General features: G+C 32.1%; 1 protein-coding gene across 1 annotated transcript in view; it reads left to right on the plus strand.

The window, feature by feature from the left end:
- Positions 1-1289: 1289 nt before the first annotated feature.
- Positions 1290-1721, plus strand: part of LOC107576739 (protein unc-13 homolog B-like) — a gene marked incomplete at its 3' end in the record, with an annotated part of 2750 nt that continues 2318 nt past the window's right edge. The window contains exon 1 of the mRNA XM_016262874.1: positions 1290-1356. Coding sequence (XP_016118360.1) covers positions 1290-1356 — 67 coding nt within the window. The remainder of the gene's footprint in view (positions 1357-1721) is intronic.

Here is a 1721-nt window from a genome sequence, read left to right on the forward strand (position 1 = left end):
GCCATCTTTTTAAATGATTAATAATTTGAAATGCTGGTCTTCGTCTTGCTACATTATTGCTTTTAAAACAGTTGAAACATACCGCATGCCCTTGGGGAACTCCAGCTATCCAGCTGTAGTTTGATTTATCTGAGGAAGAATGCTCATGCCATTTTGTAAAACAAAAATGGTTCACCTCAGATGGAAAACACAGGGACAGTTTGCTGAATGTTTGTCAGGGTTTCACTCATTTCTGTCATCAAGTGGAAAGTGTTATTTTTTTTTTGGGTGTGTTCATATAATTATCCTGATAGTTGATAACAAACCTAGGGGTTTAACCCCAATTAGTTGACCATTTTTACTGTGCATTACAAGTGTACTTTCAAAAGTTGATTTCTATTTTCCCCTTTCATTAATTTTGCTCTGATCTCATGAGTTGCATGTCAGTCATTTGGATCAGATTTTTAAGCATTTCCATCAACAAGGACTTCATCTTCAATATAAAGTCATTTTGGTTGTCTTGTTTTAGTTTGCTTTCTCAGACCTTTTGGTGAAACTGAACCAATCATGTGTCCTCTGCATTTAGCTTAGGTTTTGCTCAAGTTTTATTACTTCGCTTGCACACATTAATTGATCTAAACTGTGTTCTTGATGCCATAGGGCAAAGAAAATGGAGATAATTCAAGACATGCTTGGATTAAAGCTGGGTAAGTTTCTCTTTAAGCATTATTGATATGATTAAGAGGAGTTGCATTATTAATGCAGTATTTTACTTTTTCTCTTTTTTTGTTATGGAAGTATTTATGAAAATACTGAATTATTTATGAGAAGTTAGGGACATTATATTAACGTGTTCATTGCCTGTGTATTAATTATTAAGCGTGGAAAATACTCCTTTACAAAGTGTTGATATCCACAGAAATGGGAGTGGAATATTTGGAATTGACAGTATGCCAGACCTGCGCAAGAAAAAAGCTATTCCTCTGGTTAGCGATGTGGTAAGTACTCTTTCCATGTGGCCTCACCTTAAATTAAAATCAAGAAAAGCTATATATATTTCTGTTATAATTCTCAACATGGTATTTTTCTCCAAAAGGAACAGCATCAATCCAAATCTTGCTGAAATATTACTTGTTCAATCTTATAACATGAAATAAAGACAATATTAATTTGCCAAATCTGGTTCAGACAAAAACTTCAGAATATGAGCAATTTTAGGTTTCATAAATGATAAATGACAACCTTTATAAATTTAAGTTCAGACAGATATGAAGTGAAGTAAAATCAACTCTCTGATCTCTCTCCTCCCCATGAAAAACGTAAAATTAAACCTCTACAACTCTTTTGAATGCATTCATTCTTCATGGTCAGGCTATGGTAAGTTTTCAGAATAACCCATATGACTGAACCTTATTTTTTGTGTATATCAAGATAATACTGCATCCACAGGATCAGTATTGCTGTAATAGTTTGCAAATACACAGCTAGAAAACATGACAATGTAAAAGTAGGATGTTACAAAGAAATTGTAATTGTTAAAATATATATGGAAATCGGTATTTAAAACTTTACTTATCATAATATAGTGTTTATGATATTAGCATATGTAATAAGATTCGGGTATTACAATAAAACATTTATTTTATACTCAATGAATGTATTTGCCAACCATTTCAACCTTAATTGATATACTGTAAAAGCAAGCTAGCAAAAAATGGTTCTTTTCATTGGTTTACTTTTTT

This window comes from Sinocyclocheilus grahami, unplaced genomic scaffold, assembly GCF_001515645.1.
Source record: "Sinocyclocheilus grahami isolate Dianchi unplaced genomic scaffold, SAMN03320097.WGS_v1.1 scaffold4261.1, whole genome shotgun sequence".
Taxonomy (NCBI): Eukaryota; Metazoa; Chordata; class Actinopteri; order Cypriniformes; family Cyprinidae; genus Sinocyclocheilus; species Sinocyclocheilus grahami.